This window comes from Xyrauchen texanus, chromosome 45 (assembly GCF_025860055.1).
Source record: "Xyrauchen texanus isolate HMW12.3.18 chromosome 45, RBS_HiC_50CHRs, whole genome shotgun sequence".
In the NCBI taxonomy this organism is placed as follows: domain Eukaryota; kingdom Metazoa; phylum Chordata; class Actinopteri; order Cypriniformes; family Catostomidae; genus Xyrauchen; species Xyrauchen texanus.
The window spans coordinates 26,770,010-26,791,107 of NC_068320.1; the positions used below are offsets into that span (position 1 = coordinate 26,770,010).

Below are 21,098 nucleotides of genomic sequence, written 5' to 3' on the forward strand. Positions count from 1 at the left end.
TCCCTCAACATTAAAAAACTAATTATATAATGTTTCAATCAAATATAAGGGCATCAGCTACAAAACAGTTTTGCCTCAATGTAGATGATGAGGAGATACTACCAACCACTTCTACAAAGTTCTTGGGGGTTCACATTGATAAATGTCTAAACTTTAAATGTCACATTGATCACTTGACACAGAAGCTTTCAAAATATGTTGGTCTGTTCTTCAGAATACGGCATTATCTTACGTTACCTGTTCTTCTTACCCTGTACAAAACCTTGTTCGAACCTCACATTAGTTATTGTAACGTAATTTGGTGTAATACCTACCCGAGTCATTTAAATAAATTAATAAGTCTACAAAAGAAGATAATACTGAGCTATATACGTGGTCTTGGTACAACACTCCTACTAGACCCCTCTTTTACCGCTTAGGTCTCTTCCGGCTTACTGAGTTGAACATATACCACAATGCGTGCATTATGCACCAAGTAGTTAATGTTACAAATAGCAGGCTATCTCAGCTCATTCCAATTAGTAGTCCGCTTCATGCTCATGCCACCAGGAACAAACATCTGATTACTGGTAAAACCAGAAGACTTAAAAGTGCAAATTTGAGCATTACAAGTAGAGGCCCAAAGATTTGGAATGAGCTAGATGGCAGGCTGAAGGTGTTGAAATCTGTATCCATCTTTAAGAAAACACTAAAAAGGAACTTTTACGTTTATATCTATAACCTTGCCAGTAGCCTACCTAGACTACAGTTGATCTTAAAAGCATTGTCCTGATCTACTTTTTGTGTGTCTTATGTTGTATTGTGTATTTTTGTATGATATCCTTGTTATGTGACTGGTGTTTAGTTTAAGTATTTGTTTGTAATGTATTATTTTAATATGTCTCAGGCTCCCTATTATAAGCTTTGGATAGCTTCTCTGGGAGACCTGATTCACACATGACTATATGTGCTATTTGGTCTGTGCCATTTGTCTTGAATTTATGTGTGGGTGAAATAATAATAAAGAATAATAAAGAATGTTCTGCATGTGAGATAGTTTCTATGGTGAGTCTTTGCTTCACATTTATTTAGTTTCCATTTAGTTTATTTGGTTTCAATGACCGCTAGTGTTTTTGATTGACTTTGAAAATAGTTTTCAGATAAATGGTGTCTGGTCTCTAGATATGCTGGAGTCCCTTTTAATGTTGTTGTTCTTGTTGTTTAATAATAGTGTTTACTGTTCTGTCTCTTAAAAAGGTATTAACAGAATTGGTTCTTGAATTTAATACTCCAGTCAAATTTATTTATAAAGCACATTTAAAAACAACAAATATTGATCAAAGAGCTGCAAAAAGATTTCCAACCAACATAATACATCAAAATATACAAAAAAACATGATGTAAAAACATTGAAACAACATTAGATAACAGTTTACACAGACTTAAACTCCAGGGGGTCCCGGATTGATCGCTACCAATGGAAGCAAATGCCCAAATCAGGCCTGAATAACTACCTAGCGATGGGTGATATTATCATACGTTGGATCTTCTGATACCTGTGAGGACACATCTGTGATCTTTGCGTTCTTGTCTACTTGATGTTTCTTGGGGTCCATCACAGGTGTTGAGATGTTGTTCTCTGCCTCTGATGCTCCTGCAGAATGATGTTGGATCACGCCGTATTCAGCCGTCAGAGACGAGAAGCCGATGATCTCTCCTGATGCTGGTTCAGTGTTTGTGAAGTCAATGGAGGAATAATGGAGAGATTCTTGAGTGACATCTCCACCATGTGACATCATGACTTGATTGCCATAAACAATCTCTCCTTCTTCGTCGTCCTGTACAACAGCCTAACATGGACAAAAAATAAAGTAGAATCAGTTGAGAGGAACCTTATTACAGCAAAACCCTTGAGTCAACATGTAAAATGAATGTCTCAGAGGATTTATAATGCATGAAATCAAGAGTGTTTAACTCACTCTTGGAGTCAGAATGGGTCCGGTGTTATCTTCTTGTCTAGTCTGTGATGGTTTGAGCTTCTGTCTTCTGGAAAAATAATTTTCAGGTTTTATATCAGATTCTTATGCAGGATGTCATTCTACTTGTCTGTCCTCAAAACTCATATGTACCATGTACTCACCGTATGCAGAAGAGAATGATGCAAAAGATCATCACCACTGATGCGCCAATAGCAACTCCAACCAGCAGTGAGGGATGATGGAAACCTAGAGAGGAACAAAAGAGTGTATGGAAACCATTAATAATTGTCCTGGAGGGGGCCTGGGGAGCTCAGTGGTAAAAGACGCTGGCTACCATCCCCAGAGTTCGCTAGTTCGAATCGGAGGGCGTGCTGAGTGACGTCAGCCAGGTCTCCTAAGCAACCAATTTGGCCTGTTTGGTAGGGAGGGTAGAATCACATGGGGTAACCTCATAATGAACAACAATAAATGCATAAAAAATGAACATCCTCCTTGATTGTCTGCTGCTTTCAACACAATGAACCACCAGATTCTCCTGTCCACCCTCTCTGACCTGGGCATCACGGGAACTGCGCTTGGATGGGTTGAGTCATACCTCATTGGCAGATCTTTTAAGGTCTCCTGGAGAGGAGAGGTGTCCAAGTCACACTAGCTGACCACTGGTGTTCCTCAAGGATCAGTGCTTGGACCCCTCCTCTTCTCAATATACACAACATCCCTCAGACCGATCATTGAAGCACATGGCTTTTCCTATCACTACTACGCAGATGACACGCAGCTCTACCTGTTGTGCTGTCTCAGCTCGTATCTCTGTCTGCCTCTTAGACATTTCGGCATGGATGAAGAAACGCCATCTTCAGCTTAACCTTGGCAAGTCAGAACTCCTCGTGATCCCAGCCAATCCAGTCTGTTGACCACAACCTCACTATTCATCTTGGTTCAACTACACTAACACAGAACAGCTCGGAACCTGGGAGTGGTGGTAGATGACCAGCTTAATTTTACCACCCACATCTCATCAACAACCCACAACATCAGGAAAATAAGACCTTGTCTGTCTGAATATGCTGCACAGACCCTGGTCTAAACTGGTAATTTCAAGACTGGACTACTTTAATGCTTTGATGGCTGGCCTCTCAGCTAACACAATTAAGCCACTGCTGATGGTCTAGAATGCAGCAGCGCATCTGGTCTTCAATCTGCCAAAAAGGGCTCATGTCACCCCTCTCTTGATTTCAATTCACTGGCTACCTGTAGCTGCCCATATCAAATTCTCTGGTCTTCAGGACAGCCAACGGAACCGCACCCTCTTCAATTCACTTCTACAGGTTTATATGCTCCAATTCGCCCTTTGTGGTCTTTTCTTAAACTTGTGTCTCTGCAGGACAAAATGTGTTTTCCTTATCAGTGGGCATTTTTAAATCATTCAGATTCACTACTTTCATTGGACAGTTTAGAAATGCCCATCCCAGTTTGAAAATGCCCACAGATTGGAAAACGCCCATTTTTATTCAGCAGAGACCTATACTAGTGTTGTGTTTAGCATTGTTTCTGATTTATCGGTTTCATTTGACAAATGTAAAAAAAATCTTATAGTCTCACCAGTTCGTTTGTGTGTGTGTGTGTGTGTGTGTGTGTGTGTGTGTGTGTGTGTGTGTGTGTGTGTGTGTGTGTATTTTGCACTCTGGATGTTTTATTGGCTCACCCTTTAATTTCTGTGTGTTTTTTCTGAATTGTGTCTGATTTATTGATTGTATTTGACAGATTTAGAAAAATAGCTCTGTGTTATGGTCATTGCCATTAATTTTCAATTGTCAATTGTGAAGACAAAAGGTGCTTTTCATCTTTAGACCATTTAGACTTATCGAATCACTTCCAATTTGATTTGTGTGTTCAGATGGCAAGTGGAGGAAAAGTCACCAAGTCTTGTTCCACTCAGATAAAGGAAACCATTTTTATTAAATAAGCAAAAGTAATCCTGATTCAGAAGTCCATAGGAGGGTTAAAGTGATCTCATGCATTATTTTTCTCTCCTATGAGAATCAGATAATGATATTGTTTTGTGTAGCTTGATATAGATCAATCAGTGAAACTCTGAACTAACCTCGAGGATCCTGTGGAGTTAAAAGCAGGTGAACCTGTTGGCTGGCAGTGCCATGAGTGTTAGTGCTGACACACTGTGGAGTGGGCGTGTCTTTGAGTGATTGACGGATGGTGAGGATGCTCCACAAGCTTTTGTTCTTAAATTGCCCTTCACTGATGAGCATCTCCATAGAGTTAATAATGGGACGTCCAGACAGACGCCACTCCAGTGTAGGAGACGGATTTCCATGAACCTCACAGACACACACGATTACATCACTTCGTCTACAGGAGGAGGTGGAGATTTTAGGTGCATCTGAAAGAGAGAATGATCATTAACGTTATGAAAATGGTGTATCCTCGTGGTCTCCTCAGATAAAGTTACTTTTCAGGACTTACAAGTAACATTCAAAATGACACTGCTTGAGTTTTGTTCTCCATATTGATTCTGAGCTCTACAGTAGTATCGGCCACTGTGTGTCGGGTCGGTTTTACTGATGGTGAGATTTTGTCCAGTTTGCAGGTGTTTCAGGTGTTCTTCAGGGTCTCTGTACCAGCTGTAACTCACATCTGGGTTTCCATCACTGATGCAGGTCAGCGTCACTGAACGACCCTCCAACACAGAACCAGACGGATTTACAGTCACTGATGTGTTTTTAGGAGCATCTAAGAAGAATAAAACGGGTGTACAGTTTGAAAAACTGCTGATGTGTTTCTGTACTTCTCACTTTGGGTTTCTGTACTCTCACTTAGAGAGTTTACAAAAGAGGAACCAAATCACCAACACTCTTTGCATTATCATCATTGGAACAATCCTATCCTTTAATATATCAGGTCAAAAAAGATAAATTGTCTAGGGAGAGTCTTGTGACTCCCGTCAAATCAAATCACACGTAAAAATCTTGAACGGCAGCTGCAGGTTTGAGCCAACTGTTATGGATGTGGAGGATGCCTCAAGCACAAGTTCAAAACCTGGAAGGTCATTTCACAGTGAAAAAGGCCAGTTTCCTGATCGTGTCATGTGAGTTTAACTTGCTCAAGCCAGATATCAGCATTAATCCTGCCTCTAATTTGAAGAAACATATTCAGGTAAATTTCATGTTTCTGTTTACTAGATTCTGTGTGTCTATAACGTAGCCTGTAATTGAACTATCACTGAAATGATTGGGCTGATGTGAGTGATTAAGGCAATGTTATCAATAGGAATGGGCAATAAAATGATCTAGATGTTTATCGGGAAGAAGTCAGATGTCCTCGATCAAAAAGTAGTTTTCTATATTTAGCCTATATTCTACATCTAGAACAGGGGTGTTCATTACATCAATAGCACCACTGGTTGGTTGATCTAGATGAAATATAAAGATTGACTTTTTATTTCCTGACGTCTGTAGCTGCGTGTTGTTTGATTGATTAATGTTTGAGTGCTAATGTGTCAAATACACTTATTCACACCAAAATGAAAATTCTCTCATTATTTACTCACCCTTATGCCATCTGTCTATGACTTTCTTTCTTCAGGACACAAATTAAGATTTTTAGAAGAATATTTCAGCTCTGTAGGTCCATTCAGTGTAAGTGAAGGGGTGCCAAAATGTTGATAATCCAAAAAGCACATAAAATCAGCATAAAAGTAATACATACAACTCCAGTGGTTTAATCCATGACTTCAGAATTGATATGACAGGTGTGGGTGAGAAACAGATCAATATTTAAGGCATATGTTTTGCAACTCTGTACTCAATACTCACGAGTACTTTTAAATGAGCTACTCTTTTCCTCTTGAGTAGTTTTTAGGACAGCTACTTTTACTGTACTCACACTAAATGTTTTGGGAAGTAACAGTACTTTTACTTGAGTATGATTTTTCAGTTCCTGGCAGTGAAAGACGAATTACATGCTCAAGTTTAATATTGAGTTATGGGGTTGTTCAAGTAACTAACCCTGAAAATGAGCTTTAGCACACACCACTAATTAATGAGTAACTAATTACAAATACTGATTATTAGTACTCACACTGAATGTCCAGCAGTACAGATGAGTTTTGGGTGCCGTATTGATTCTGAGCTCTACAGTAGTATCGGCCACTGTGTGTCGGGTCGGTTTTATTGATGGTGAGATTTTGTCCAGTCTGCAGGTGTTTCAGGTGTTCTTCAGTGTCTCTGTACCAGCTGTAACTCACATCTGGGTTTCCATCACTGATGCAGGTCAGCGTCACTGAACGACCCTCCAACACAGAACCAGACGGATTTACAGTCACTGATGTGTTTTTAGGGGAATCTGAGGGAGAAAAAACGAATTCAGTCTACAATATTATTTAAAGTGATATGATTTGTACTTGAACAAGGCGACATTTGTATTTCCAGAAGAAAACAACACTGACTGCAAGGCAGCAGAAGAACAGAGTTAAAGTTTGAGGTAAGTTTAGATTTGAGCGTTTGTTTCTCTGTAAATGTTTTGTGACACTATTATAAGTTTGAAAAGAGTTTCACATTAAGTGTTTCGAGCTGAATTAATTGTCCCAGTATTTATTTAGTTTTGTCGAATCTCTCATTGACACATTGTTAGAACATTTACTGTTTAATCGATCTCGAGTTTAGAACAAACCCGAACCAGAATGTCTGAGGAATATCAGTACAGAACAAATATTCCTGTCTTACACTGAACATGTAGTGTACGGGACGCCTGTTCTGTTTTGATCTGGTCCTTCAGCTGGTATTTTATAGTGCAGGTGAAATTGACTCCATGATGAAGATGAGTTATATTGAAGTTCAGATCAGAGATGAGTTTCGTTTGGTCCTGATGTTGCTGGTCATTGAGGATGAGTGTGTTAGAGGAGGAGCTCCATGTGAGAGTTGGTGGATTAAAGGGGCAGTAGATGTTAGCAGAGCAGCGCAGACTCACAGAACTGTCCTCCATCACCTTCTTCTGATCAGCATTCAACTGCACTGTGGGTTTAGATGGAGACGCTGAAACACAAGTGAAATTATATCAATATTACATCCATTAATAAAACTGAATTGCTCTTATACAGGTTCAGATTCACTTTTCATTTCAAATCAAACTATATCAATAGTGTCATCCAGAATGATCGGAGCATTTTTGTGCAGAATACAATTACAGTAAGTTACTTTGCAGTAAATAATGTCTCCAAATTCAGCTTTGATGCTTCATTTAAATCTATAGTCATTCAATTGATTCATCAACATGATCAATCTCTATGTCTTAACTTTATTGGATGTTATTAAACTATTTTTAGAGTCACTGTTTAGTGCAATATAACACTTCTGCATACAGTATACAGTCTAATATACTGTAGATAACAATACGACACTCACCTGTGACACTAATGTCAACTTTTTCATTATTATAGCTATATTTCAGATTATTTCTGCCTTCAATTCTGAAGTAATATTCACCGCTGTCATCCAGTCTGACATCATCAAAGCGGGTGGTGCAGTTTTTGTCTGCTGGTTTGCCAAAAATTTCCCCTTTGAGATTTCCTGTACTGGGACTTCTGGAGTCAAACACTACATAATCTGAATTATAATATACATATTTATACCATATTCGTGTTGCATCAGTGAGGTCATATTGATAATATTGATAATATTGGCCGGTATCAAAATTGCAGGGTATGAAAACACAGGATCCTTCTAGAGCTTCTATCCTCTCTGGCAGATTGATACTGAAGTCACACAAAACATCTACACAACACAAAACACAAACATATATAAAATATGCATTAATAACATGAATGAAGATCAGTTTACTGTAATGTAGTTCACACGCAGAATAGGTTTGATTTGAAAATGCTGGTATTACATAAACACATATTCATAATCTAAAACACAAAGAGATAAGTGTTAATTACTCTTTAAACTCCCACAAAGATCAAATCATGCTTTTCAAATCATAAATTCAGCCAATAATAAGAATGAAACAACCTTTTATCAGACAACCAATGAGAATGATCTTCACAGCTGTTTCCATCTTTAATGTTCGTTCAACCTTCCAGTAGAAAATACAAATGAACAAACACACAGGTCGTGTTTTACAATTACAGTTCAAGTGGAAATTCAAGCAGTTATTTTCATGTCTGTAAGTTGTTGTTCAGTTTCCTCAGAAGTTCTTTCTACTGTGCAGGAGTAAAATATTAAATGGAGAACATTCGAAGACAAGAACGACATTTTGACTCACTATCAGGTAACCTGATTTAGGTTTAGCACCCCTTAAAGAAACTGATTTATATTATTTATTATATCTTAGAATGATCAAGGACTTCCTTCTCTGTGTTCAGAAGATGTTCAGAACCTCGAAGTGACGTAAAAACATCTGAAAATATCAAATGACTTACCAGAGAAAACTGTTGAAAGTTTAAAGAAATATTTTCAACAGAGTTTTTCCTGAGAGATCAAGTGTTCTTCTGTATCACTGATGATGTTTGAGTGTGAACATGACAAACGTCTTCACTGATATTATATTTATTACAACTTCCTGTTTTACTCACAAATGTCAGAAATAGTTCAAGCTGTTAAAACCAGTGAAGACTGGAGGTAGAGCAAAGGTCCCGGGGCCAATTTTCATTTAGATTGAATTATATTTTAAAGTTGAGATCCACACAATCCATTTTTGTTTAAACACAGCACAGATGTGGTAAAGACACTCCTCATCTGTTCTTAAAGAGACAGTACTCTTTTAGCATTTGTAATACACCTCAATGTAAACTCAATGTAGTTTCAATAGGTCCTCTTGTTGGTGAAATACACATCACTCTTCTAGGGGTTTTAGGAGTTCTCGGAGCAGAAAGTTGAAGAGTGTCTTCTGTGTTTTAACTACGGCATCTTAAACCATTATTTAAACAACAAATTCAGGGTGTTGGTAGTGATGTGGGTGTGAAAAGCATACCAGGAAGGCCTTTCTGAGAATACTTTACTGACCGCAAACGAATAGGAACATGTTTGCCGCATGCGCACTACAAGTGCTTTGTGACACTTTCGCCAGCGCATGCGCAGATGACAAGCACAGAAGAAGAACATCTAGTCAAGGAAATCTAGGCGGCATGTGCTGATGATTAAATTTGCATCATGTATTCTGTGCACGGAGTAATCAGCAACGTCGATGCGCTTATTATACTTTAGCCTTGACTCGTGCACACGGTCCTAGTCTGTGTGTGTCGTCTGCACATGTGCTGGCCTATCAGAAAAGTGAACTCATAATGGCAACGGATTGTGCAAAAACAAAGTACACGTGGGCCTTTAGGGTTATTATCCAGCAACTTGTCATCAACAAAGGAAAATCCAGAAGAACAAATGGCTCAAATGCAAATTCTCTTCTGGGTTTTTGATGTACAAACTGAACAGCTCTATTGTTAATCCAGAAGTCCTGAATTTATGACATGCCGTTTCATATTTCTGTATGGCAGCACCATCATAATTAACCTTATTCCTTATGATCTAACCAAACTAGAGATGTGTTTTAAATAAAAAAAATAAAATAAAAAAAAGGCCACACATGTGAGGAACACAACAGAGATCATTGGTGTAGGTTTGGCATAAACATGGGGGGTTGTATTGCTAATAATTATTGGGGGGTTGCACTTGCTTGTTTTGATTATTTGGGGGGTCAACACCCCTGACAGAGATGATGAAATGGCACTTTTCCACTTCTGTTTAGTACCACATCAACATGGGTGGGAATATAAACTGATCGTCATAGTTGTGCCTCCTCTACTGCCATGACATCATCTTAAGCATGACACAAACATACCAAAACAATAACATGACCGCTAGCTGTTAGCTACTAGCTCATTGTGCTGCATAAACAGTTGTTGCATGCTGATTTTACACAAGTGTAACAGTTAAATTGGCCTGTTTGTTTTAGAATAAAGTGAAGCTTTCAAGCAGAACATAGAGTTAACGTAACAAAACGTACCATCCTCCTTCGTGGAGAGTTCAAGGCATTCTCCCTCCCATTGCTCGCCGGTCTAGATAGCGTCCATTTGGTCGAACCACTTCCACTTTTCCTTGATGGTTCTGTAGTCACTTAAGTTTTTTAACTTTTCCCTAAACTGTTGGTAGGTCCGGTGGTAGCCGTGTGCGGCCGACAGCTGAGACACTTCCTGAAAGACGTTTTCGTTTCGTGGACCGTCTGTACCTCGTTTATTGACCACGGTGTGGTTTTGCTCACAGCCATTTCTTTTTTCACAATTCGTAAGTCGCATGAACAAATGATACTGTTATCGCTGTTGCTAACTTTAAAAATAGCGGGTCCATGTCGCGTGTTGAAAATTCAGTGACGCCGGTAGTGCCGATTCTTCCTGACCAATCAGTGATCTGCAGGATTTTACATCACATTTAGTATCGACTCGGCTCGCTTGGAACCTCGACCGAGGTGGTACTAAAAAAAGTATCAGGTACCAGGTACTATCCACAGTGGAAAACCCCAAAAACCGAACTGAGTGAGTCGAGTTGTACCGTGCAGTGGAAAAGCCCCAATAGAGAGTCTGGAGAAGTCTAACAGCAACTGCATGTAATGTGCTGTAGTGACCACTGGGGGTCACTGTTTCTGTATATTTGTATTTTTGAATGAATTTTGAGAAATCACAATGTATGGCAGCTGTAGGACTGGAAATCAAGATAACCATCTTTCTGATAGAAGCATCACCTGTTTAGTTTAGTTTATTTGTCAGTTTGAAATACTGATATGAAATATATTATTGAAACATAATAGTTAGTAGCTGCATTTATATGCTTAGAAAATAGCTGTCTGAGGAGTTGACCACCAAGTGAACTGACTTGTTCCAATAAGCACTTTATTGTGTCCTCCTGTTTCCTGTCCTGCCATAATTGTTTGCAGCTTATTTAGTGTGATTAGTTTGTGTCTAACTACCATTGTGTTCTAGTTCCTGTCTGATGTTCTGCATGTGAGATAGTTTCTATGGTGAGTCTTTGCTTCACATGTATTTAGTTTATTTGGTTTCAATGACCGCTAGTGTTTTTGATTGACTTTGAAAATAGTTTTCAGATAAATGGTGTCTGGTCTCTAGATATACTGGAGTCCCTTTTAATGTTGTTGTTTAATAATTGTGTTTACTGTTCTGTCTCTTAAAAAGGTATTAACAGAATTGGTTCTTGAATTTAATACTCCAGTCAAATTTATTTATAAAGCACATTTAAAAACAACAAATATTGATCAAAGAAGCTGCAAAAAGATTTCCAACCAACATAATACATCAAAATATACAAAAAAACATGAAATGTAAAAAACATTGAAACAACATAAGATAACAGTTTACACAGATTCAAAAAGATTATTTTGGATACAGGATATAAATGTATTAAATGTTGAGGAGGATTTTAATGTCCAGTGGAATATTAATCCATCACCTCCGTCCAGAGACAGATGTGATCACCTGGAAACTTTAATTGTGATCGGGACGTAGACAGAAATAACTGGTTGGAGGATTGATGGAGGCTGAAAAACAGAATTAACAAATGAAAAATCAGTATAAAGTATGAAGATTCATGATGTAGGCATTCCAGTTTAAATATATACTGTATAGGTCACAGCGCTTATTTTAGATTCCATACATAACTATAGAAATAATCACAGTTGTGTAACATTTAATGGAGACTATATTATAAAAGTTGATCATTCATTTTAATAGCTGAAAATGAGGAAATATAAACTCTGAATACTCACACTGAATGTCCAGCAGTACAGATGAGTTTTGGGTGCCGTATTGATTCTGAGCTCTACAGTAGTATCGGCCACTGTGTGTCGGGTCGGTTTTACTGATGGTGAGATTTTGTCCAGTCTGCAGGTGTTTCAGGTGTTCTTCAGTGTCTCTGTACCAGCTGTAACTCACATCTGGGTTTCCATCACTGATGCAGGTCAGCGTCACTGAACGACCCTCCAACACAGAACCAGACGGATTTACAGTCACTGATGTGTTTTTAGGGGAATCTGAGGGAGAAAAACGAATTCAGTCTACAATATTATTTAAAGTGATATGATTTGTACTTGAACAAGGCGACATTTGTATTTCCAGAAGAAAACAACACTGACTGCAAGGCAGCAGAAGAACAGAGTTAAAGTTTGAGGTAAGTTTAGATTTGAGCGTTTGTTTCTCTGTAAATGTTTGTGACACTATTATAAGTTTGAAAAGAGTTTCACATTAAGTGTTTCGAGCTGAAATAATTGTCCCAGTATTTATTTAGTTTTGTCGAATCTCTCATTGACACATTGTTAGAACATTTACTGTTTAATCGATCTCGAGTTTAGAACAAACCCGAACCAGAATGTCTGAGGAATATCAGTACAGAACAAATATTCCTGTCTTACACTGAACATGTAGTGTACAGGACGCCTGTTCTGTTTTGATCTGGTCCTTCAGCTGGTATTTTATAGTGCAGGTGAAATTGACTCCATGATGAAGATGAGTTATATTGAAGTTCAGATCAGAGATGAGTTTCGTTTGGTCCTGATGTTGCTGGTCATTGAGGATGAGTGTGTTAGAGGAGGAGCTCCATGTGAGAGTTGGTGGATTAAAGGGGCAGTAGATGTTAGCAGAGCAGCGCAGACTCACAGAACTGTCCTCCATCACCTTCTTCTGATCAGCATTCAACTGCACTGTGGGTTTAGATGGAGACGCTGAAACACAAGTGAAATTATATCAATATTACATCCATTAATAAAACTGAATTGCTCTTATACAGGTTCAGATTCACTTTTCATTTCAAATCAAACTATATCAATAGTGTCATCCAGAATGATCGGAGCATTTTTGTGCAGAATACAATTACAGTAAGTTACTTTGCAGTAAATAATGTCTCCAAATTCAGCTTTGATGCTTCATTTAAATCTATAGTCATTCAATTGATTCATCAACATGATCAATCTCTATGTCTTAACTTTATTGGATGTTATTAAACTCTTTTTAGAGTCACTGTTTAGTGCAATATAACACTTCTGCATACAGTATACAGTCTAATATACTGTAGATAACAATACGACACTCACCTGTGACATTAATGTCAACTTTTTTATAATAGTTATATTTCAGATTATTGCCATCAATTCTGAAGTAATATTCACCGCTGTCATCCAGTCTGACATCATCAAAGCGGGTGGTGCAGTTTTTGTCTGCTGGTTTGCCAAAAATGTCCCCTTTGAGATATCCTGTACTGGGACTTCTGGAGTTAAACACTACATAATCTGAATTATAATATACATATTTTTTCCATATTCGTGTTGCATCAGTGAGGTCATATTGATAATATGGGTGAATATCAAAAGTGCAGGGTATGAAAACACAGGATCCTTCTAGAGCTTCTATCCTCTCTGGCAGATTGATACTGAAGTCACACAAAACATCTACACAACACAAAACACAAACATATGAATGAATACATAAACTAACGGCAAACTGAGTTTACATAAAGAAGAGGTTTGATGATTCAAATTAGTGCTAATTAATCTTTAATCGCACACAAAAATCAAATGAATAGTTAATATCTGAAACTGCTTTTGTATCTGTATCTGCTTTCAAACTATTAATTCATTTTATTGAAAATATGAATAACTAATAAGAATGAGACGACCTTTTATCAGACATCCAATGAGAATGAACTTCACAGCTGTTTCCATCTTTAATGTTTGTTCAACCTTAAATATTCAAATGAAAATGAATCTGAATTATTTCCTTTTGCCTGCAAGAAGAATTGAAACATATTGTTGATATACTGTACATTTATATATAGTCTCTGAAGTCCTTAAAATATTTGACATAAGTTAATAAACGTCAAGATAAAGAATTCAGGAAGTCACAAGAATAAATCACTGGGAATAATTTGATTTGATCTGAGAAATATCAACAATCAAAACATGCTTCATTATGTTCTGAAAATATGAAACGTACGGAAGTAAATGTGTACGAACATATAAAATGACTTACCAGAGAAGACTGTTGTATTTCCTGAGAGATCAAGTGTTCTTCTGTATCACTGATGATGTTTGAGTGTGAACATGACAAACGTCTTCACTGATATTATATTTATTACAACTTCCTGTTTTACTCACAAATGAAGAAACTCAAGACTTTCGATTCACACATGAGAAGTGTCGAGGAGCATTTAAAACAACAGCAGTCTCATCATTATAATACAAATATTCACAAACAATAAGAGGAAACATTTGCATATTATTTCTTTTCAAAGTGACTTATTTTCAGATGACCGTGTTTATATTGTGTATTGCAGCATTAATGTTCAATCTTCTGTATTCTGTGTATTTTGTTGAACTCTAGTTTTTGTTAATCCAGATGTCTGAACTGATGACGTGCAGTTTTTTATATTTCTGTAAAGCGGCTCCATCTAGAGGACTGAACTCAACATTTGACAACATATTGCAGGTCATAAACATTATTCCTCTTGATCTAACTTGATCTAATCTAACGTTTGTCTTCTTATTTATATACAGTGCATCCGGAAAGTATTCACAGCGCTTCACTTTTCCCACATTTTGTTATTCCAATAACAGCCTTATTCCAAAATGGATTAAATTCATTATTTTCCTCAAAACTCTACAAACAATACCCCATAATGACAACTTGAAAGAAGTTTGTTTGAAATCTTATTGTGCATGATGCTACAAGCTTGGCACACCTATTTTTGGGCAGTTTCTCCCATTCTTCTTTGCAGGACCTCTCAAGCTCCATCAGGTTGGATGGGGAGTATCGGTGCACAGCCATTTTCAGATCTCTTCAGAGATGTTCAATAGGGTTCAAGTCTGGGCTCTGGCTGGGCGACTCAAGGACATTCACAGAGTTGTCCCGTAGCCACTCCTTTGTTATCTTGTCTGTGTGCTTAGGGTCATTGTCCTGTTGGAAGATGAACCTTCACCCCAGTCTGAGGTCCAGAGCGCTCTGGAGCAGGTTTTCATCAAGGATGTCTCTGTACATTGCTGCATTCATCTTTCCCTCGAACCTGACTAGTCTCCCAGTTCCTGCCGCTGAAAAACATTCCCACAGCATGATGCTGCCACCACCATGCTTCACTGTAGGGATGGTATTGGCCTTTTGATGAGCAGTGCCTGGTTTCCTCTAGACATGACGCTTGCAATTCAGGCCAAAGAGTTCAATCTTTGTTTCATCAGACCAGAGAATTTAGTTTCTCATGGTCTGAGAGTCTTTCTGGTGCCTTTTGGCAAACTCCAGGCGGGCTGTCATGTGCCTTTTACTGAGGAGTGGCTTCCGTCTGGCCACTCTACCATACAGGCCTGATTGGTGGAGTGCTGCAGAGATGGTTGTTCTTCTGGAAGGTTCTCCTCTCTCCACAGAGAAACGCTGGAGCTCTGTCAGAGTGACCATCGGGTTCTTGGTCACCTCCCCTGTCTAAGGCCCTTCTCCCCCGATCACTCAGTTTGGCCGGGCGGGCCAGCTCGAGGAAGAGTCCTGGTGGTTCCAAACTTATTCCATTTACGGATGATGGAGACCACTGTGATCATTGAGACCTTCAATGCTGCAGAAATGCTTCTGTACTCTTCCCCAGATCTGTGCCTCAATACAATCCTGTCTCGGAGGTCTACAGACAATTTCTTGGACTTCATGGCTCGGTTTGTGCTCTGACATGCACTTCTTCTTCTTCTATGGATTTATTGGCAGGTTGCATACCAACTTTATGGTGCATACCGCCACCACCTGTGCTGGAGTGTGAAGTGATTTCAGTCTAGATGTATGTTAAAATATGTCTATATTCTATTCCTAAGACCACTATGCTTAATGAAATTTAAAACTGACCTTATAATTTACCCGGATCCTTGTTTTGTGTTTAATATGTTATTGATTGTAAATTGTTTGCATCCCATTTCCTGTAGCTCTCTTATTAACTCATTCCTTTCCTGTTCATACCTAGGACAAAACAACAACACATGCTCAACAGTTTCCTTTACTTTTTTATATTTCGCATAAGCCTGTACCATCTTTCCCTATAATATGAAGTGTAGAATTAAGATTTGTATGTCCCATCCTTAGTCTGATTTAGTTAAAATAACCTGATCATCTCTGAGACTATTTAAATTTAGTGTAAATATACTTTGTCTTACAGTATTATGTATATTATAAAAATGTCTTCCTGTTTTACATTCATTCCAATTTCTTTGCCATTTCTGGTTGCAAGCTTCTTTAATTATACTTTTTCCTTCCATCCTACTTAATGCAACTGTAATAGTAGGGCTGTTTAGTTTAAGTGACTCTTTAGCCATTTTATCAGATCTTTCATTTCCTGGTATATCATGTGCTGGTACCCAAACTAATGTTATTATTGTTCCAGCTTGCCTTAATCTATACAAAATATTCAATATTTCTATATAGATGTCATATCTAACTGTTTGATATGTTTGTAGGCTTATAAGTGTTGCCATTGAATCTGAACATATCACAACTTTATTTGGCATCACTTCTTCCACCCAACTAAGAGCCATCTGAATTGCCACTAATTCTGCTGTATACACTGAAGTCCCATCTGTTAGTCTCCCATATTTTCCTATTTTAAATTCTGGAACATAAAATGCTGATCCAGTACGACCTATCTCTGGATTTCTTGATCCATCTGTGTATATTGGAAGAAATGCATAATAAACTGTTCTGATATATTCAATTGTATAGCTCTTAATATCAATTTGTCCTTTTTAACACTCTCGTGAATTTGTAAATCAACTTCAGGTTGGCTAAAAAACCAGGGGGGTATTGGAGAAATGGCAGTCGTTAATGAAAATAATATATTATTTAGCAACATTTCTGTAGCCCATTCCTTTGCATTCCATGCAAATCCTGTTCCTGTTAAGTTTATTGTTTCCCAACTCCCCTCTATTATTGCTTTTGTAAAATGTTCCTGTTTATGCCGTAGTAAATTGATCCAGTAAGCAACAGATAATTTTTGACGTCTTATTTCTAATGGGGACTCTCCTGTTTCCACGTGCATTGCTGAGATTGGAGTTGTTTTAATTGCTCTTGTGATACATCTCAAAGCTCGTGCTTGAATTAAATCGAACCTTTTTAGCGTACTAATTGATGCAGATCCATATATAATGCATCCATTATCCAAAACGGATCGTAAGAGAGCACAATATATGTTGATCATATTGTTTATCAGTCCCCCATTCTTGGCCTACTATACATCTCATTAGATTTAGTACTTTGTTGCATTTCTCTTCAATATATTTGACATGAATCTTCCAAGTTAATTTGGAGTCAAACCATAAACCTAAATATTACAAATTTGATACCCTATCTAGTGGCTGTTTATATAAATAAAGTTTAATATTTTCTGAAATCCTCTTTTTAGTAAAAAACTGACAACACGTTTTGGAAATAGAGAATCTAAATCCCCATTCCACTGACCATTTCTCTACATTCACCATCTGAGATAATGTATTGCCTACCTTGACTTGAATCGAACGTCCAAATAAGAAACTTAAAACCCAATTATAAAATCTTCCTTCAATTCCAATTCTTTGCAACTTTAATAGCAATCCTTACGCTCCACATCATATCAGTGTATGCTTTTTCAATGTCAAAGTATACTGCCACTAACACCTCTTTCATTGCTAGAGCCTTTTTAACATCAGTTTCTAATCTTATTAGTGCGTCTAGGGTGGATCTACCTGGTCGAAAACCATACTGATAAGGAGCTGTTAATTCTTTGCTTTCTAACACGTAATAAAGTCGATTAACGATCATTTTTCCATTATTTTACAAAGGTTAGACGTCAGAGCTATCGGCCTATAATTTCCAGCTATTGCAGAATCTTTCCCTGGTTTGTGAATAGGGATTACTATAGCTTGTTTCCAGGATAACGGTAGTTGTCCTTCCATCCAAATTTTGTTGAAAAGATCCAATATTACAACAAGTATTACTTCATCCATCTGTTTAATCATAATATAGCAAATTCTATCTTTTCCAGGGGCAGTACTTCTAACCTTCATTAATACTCTTAAGTTCCCACATATTAAAGGCAGCATCCAAAGCTGTTTGACTATCAGGTTTTTTTTTTATAAATATCTTGATGTTGCTTTAAAATTTCTTCTTTCTTCCTTCTCTTATAATTTATTCCTAGGTTATCTGAACTGTGTGCCATTTGAAAGGTGGAAGCTAACATTTCCGCTTTATCTTCTTGCGTCACTGCTGTTTTCCCTTCATCTCCTATGACTGGAATATTCTGAGTTCTATAAACACCAACCATCTTTTTAAGGACACACCTTACTTCTCCTAGTTGGGTTTCCCTTCCTATTGTGGAGCAGAATGATTGCCAATACTTATTTTAGCTTGCTTTGTTATCTTCCTTGCCTGAGCCAGTTTCCTCTGATATATAATTAAAGTTATGGGTATTAAGGTTTTCTTTAGCTCTCTAAAAGCTTTATTTCTAACTTTAACGGCTTTAGTGCATTCATCGTTCCACCATGGAACAATTTTCAACCTGCCTTTACCTTCTGATTTAGGAATGGATGCTTCAGCTGCATTTATAATAATTGCATTTAATCTGACAGAACACAAGTCTATATCATCTTCTAAGCTAAAATTCTCCATTCCATCAATACAAAAACTGTTACATTTATCCCAATCAGCTTTATCAAACCTCCATCTATTGTGCATTATTTTATTTTGTTGATAAATTTCCATGGCCATGGTTCTCAGCAGGAAACCGATGGAGTGCGTACTCCAGGTAGGGGAGGAGGTATTGCCCCAAGTGAAGGAGTTCAAGTACCTCAGGGTCTTGTTCATGAGTGAGGGGACAATGGAGCGGGAGGTTGGCCGGAGATTCGGGGCAGCGGGGGCGGTATTGCAGTCGCTCTATCGCACCGTTGTCACGAAAAGAGAGCTGAGCCGAAAGGCAAAGCTCTCGATCTACCGGTCAATTTTTGTTCCTACCCTCACCTATGGTCATGAAGGCTGGGTCATGACCGAAAGAACTAGATCACGAGTACAAGCGGCTGAAATGGGCTTCCTCAGAAGGGTGGCGGGCTTCTCCCTTAGAGATAGGGTGAGGAGCTCAGTCATCCGTGAGGAGCTCGGAGTAGAGCCGCTGCTCCTTTGCGTTGAAAGGAGTCAGTTGAGGTGGTTTGGGCATCTGGTAAGGATGCCCCCTGGCCGCCTCCCTAGGGAGGTGTTTCAGGCACGTCCAGCTGGGAGGAGGCCTCGGGGAAGACCCAGGATTAGGTGGAGAGATTACATCTCCACACTGGCCTGGGAACGCCTCGGGGTCCCCCAGTCAGAGCTGGTTAATGTGGCTCGGGATAGGGAAGTTTGGGGCCCCCTGCTGGAGCAGCTGCCCCCGCGACCCGACTTCGGATAAGCGGTTGAAGATGGATGGATGGATATTAACTGATTGCAAGGATTATAAAAGTTTACCTCCTTTAATCCCCCTCCCTGTGTCCACACCTCTACAATCACACATTCCCCTGGAGCATCTATTATTATTTCTCTAAAAGCCACCCCTTCTTTAACAAATGTCCCACATCCTCCACCGTTTGTACCAACTCTATCCTTTCTAACCAACTTGTAGCCAGGAATGCTAAAATGTAATTGCGGACGAAGCCAAGTTTCCTGAATACATATAATATCAGGTAAAACTGCTAGCTGATGAACAAATCTTTTAAATTCTTGTCCATTCAGCAATCAAACTTCGGGCATTCCACTGTAAAATATTCATATTACCACAAGCATGTTTCCATCCTCAAGACACTTATGACTACAAGTATCTTTAGACTGGGTTATGTTATTTTCCCTCAAATTTCCATTAGTCACTTGTACTTGCTTGACTGCTTGAGCATATGATATATTCTGTACTGTTTTGAGTTTCATTGCTTCCGTAGCTTGTTTTTGGACTTTAAAACCTAGAAACGCTGCACTGTGTGGTCCTCCACAATTACAACATTTGGGTTCAACCCCCTCTCCACGTTGCCCATAATCATGTTCTCCGCCACATTTGCAGCATCTTTTTTTCCCCTTACATACTGTTGCCACATGACCCAATCTTTGGCAATTAAAACATCTCAATGCTGGTCTCACAAACGGCCGGACCGTATAGCACATATATCCGATCTTAATACGTTCCGGTAATTTTTTACAATTGAAAGTTGGTACAACAGTAGTACTACTTTCTTTTTTACCATTTCTACTGGAAAGCAGACGCTTCACTTCTGTCACCATGTCGTTTGTAATCTGTGCCTTTAAAACCTCATTAGATAAAGATACAGGCACCCCCATGATCACCCGGTACATAACATTTGACTGCTTTACCTCCTAGCTCTTTGATCATCAATGCAATCTCTTGTTGCTTTTTGTCAACACAAAAAAGGAGGACACGGTTGTTTGATAGATACCTTGCTGATTTAATATTTCCAATTGATTTTTTGATTATTTTTGTAAGTTTCATTGGATTATTGATGTTTTCGACTGTTCCAGAAAATGCAACCATTACTTTGTATTCTACCTCCATTTTCCTTGTTTTGTTTATTCCTACTACTCTTGTAATGTTGTCACCTGACTCAGAATCTCTATTTTTCCTTTTGTTTGATGCATCAGTAATCTGTGACCATCCCCCACTATCAATTACTGAAGAATCATCTTCATCATCATACTACCTGCATCCATCTTCTCCAGTCTCAGCTCAGTTGATGCTAACCCGCCTCCAAAAGCTCGACCTATTCTATGCGCCAGGACTCTGACATGCACTGTTAACTGTGGGACCTTATATAGAGAGGTGTGTGCCTTTCCAAATCATGTCCAATCAACTGAATTTACCACAGGTGGATTCCAATGAAGTTGTAGAAGCATCTCAAGGATGATCAGTGGAAACAGGAAGCACCTGAGCTCAATTTTGAGTGTCATGGCAAAGGCTGTGAATAGTTATGTACATGTGATTGTGGCAGGGTGGAGGGCGGGCTGGGTCGTGATTATACACACCCGGTCCCTTATCAGGCTAATCAAGCCTCCGAGAGGGATAAAGGCCGACTGCGGAGGATTGTGCGGAGAGAGAGATATTTTACGGACATGCCCGT

General features: G+C 38.6%; 1 protein-coding gene across 1 annotated transcript in view; it reads right to left on the bottom strand.

The window, feature by feature from the left end:
* Positions 1–21,098, bottom strand: part of LOC127637236 (B-cell receptor CD22-like) — a 157,510-nt gene that overhangs the window by 108,810 nt on the left and 27,602 nt on the right. The window contains exons 2-5 of the mRNA XM_052118193.1: positions 13,643–13,706; positions 13,062–13,415; positions 6,698–7,006; positions 6,054–6,317 (exon numbers count right to left, since the gene is read on the bottom strand). Coding sequence (XP_051974153.1) covers positions 6,054–6,317; positions 6,698–7,006; positions 13,062–13,415; positions 13,643–13,688 — 973 coding nt within the window. The 5' untranslated portion in view covers positions 13,689–13,706. The remainder of the gene's footprint in view (positions 1–6,053; positions 6,318–6,697; positions 7,007–13,061; positions 13,416–13,642; positions 13,707–21,098) is intronic.